The sequence below is a fragment of the Octodon degus genome, unplaced genomic scaffold (genome assembly GCF_000260255.1).
Source record: "Octodon degus isolate 3935 unplaced genomic scaffold, OctDeg1.0 scaffold00021, whole genome shotgun sequence".
NCBI lineage: Eukaryota > Metazoa > Chordata > Mammalia > Rodentia > Octodontidae > Octodon > Octodon degus.
The window spans coordinates 7,104,977-7,106,241 of record NW_004524597.1 but is presented as its reverse complement, the minus strand read 5'-3'; the positions used below and the strand labels follow the sequence as shown (position 1 = coordinate 7,106,241).

The window sequence follows — 1,265 nt, the reverse complement described above, 5'->3', positions numbered from 1 at the left end:
AAGAAGTTCAAACAGCCAGTTTTTATTATTTTCTTTACAATTTGTTGGGGTCGGGCTGGTGAGATGGCTCAGTGGTCTAAAAACAAGCTTAGTAAAGTACATGGACCGCGGTTCAATCTCCTGGCACCACATGCCAGCCAGCCCCGCCCCCAGGCGGGCTGAGCTGGCCACACACACACACACACACACACGCACGCACGCACACGCGCACACAAATAAATAAAATAATTTTTTAAAAAATGAAAAGAATCATTTAAAAAAAAAAAATTTGTTGGGGTTTTTTTGAAGCAGGGTCTTGCTGTGCAGTTGAAAATGACTTCGAACTTACCATGTAGCCTAGGCTGGCCTCAAGTTCTTGGCAATTCTCCTGTCTCAGCTTCCTGAGTACTGGAATCACAGGTGTGCACCACCATCCTAGCTGGGTTTTTGTGCATTTGTTTGTTTGTTTGTTTTTGAGTCAGGATCTCACTATGTAGTTTAGGGTGGTTTTGAACTCACTGTGTAACCCATGCTGGCCTCAAATTTGCATCAGTCTTTGTGCTTTAGTCTCCTGACTACTCAAATACAGCTATGCACCATCACTCCAAACTCTCTTTTCAACTGAATGGTGTGGTGGAAGCTGAAGAAATCTAGATCTTGTTCCACTGAGTGTGTGGTTGTAGAGGCTGTGGCCCTCCTGAGCTGTGGGGTGCTATTTCCCATTGCAAGTGCAAGTCTTTCAATGCTGTGCTTTGAGCATTGAAGGTGGTAAAGAGTGTCAAACTCCAGCCTTAGGCCTCATGAGCCATGCAGCTTATGTCCAGCCTAACTAGGACTTCTCTGGTGACCACACTCATCTTGTGTTTGACCTTAGGTGCAGAAAAGCCCTGTATTCCGGAGGGACGGCGCAGACATCCACTCCGACCTCTTTATTTCAATAGCTCAGGCTCTTCTTGGGGGGACAGCCAGAGCTCAAGGCCTATACGAGACAATCAATGTGACGGTAAGAGGGCATGGAACATATTTGCCACTGTGGTACGTTGCTCTTTTCTCTGAAATGGGTAATGGCTGATATTGCGTGAAACTGTTGGCATCTAGCATGCCAGGAATTCCAGGAGGAGAAGAGGCTTTGGGCCAGGCACTGGGTGCTTCATGCACAGCTCAGGACTTGTGTGATCACTATGGAGAGTTATTCTTCTTTGCCACTCCTCCTCCACAGGTCAGCAGACCTAGAGACTGGGTGCATGCATGACAGGCTGCAACATTGTAATAGGTACTCTTGTAGT

General features: G+C 46.8%; 1 protein-coding gene across 2 annotated transcripts in view; it reads left to right on the top strand.

Moving 5' to 3' along the window:
- Dnaja3 (DnaJ heat shock protein family (Hsp40) member A3) overlaps positions 1-1,265 on the top strand; it is a 34,350-nt gene that overhangs the window by 25,961 nt on the left and 7,124 nt on the right. For both annotated transcript variants that reach the window (XM_004627810.2, XM_004627809.2), the window contains exon 8: positions 854-982. In XM_004627810.2, the coding sequence (XP_004627867.1) occupies positions 854-982 (129 nt within the window). The remainder of the gene's footprint in view (positions 1-853; positions 983-1,265) is intronic.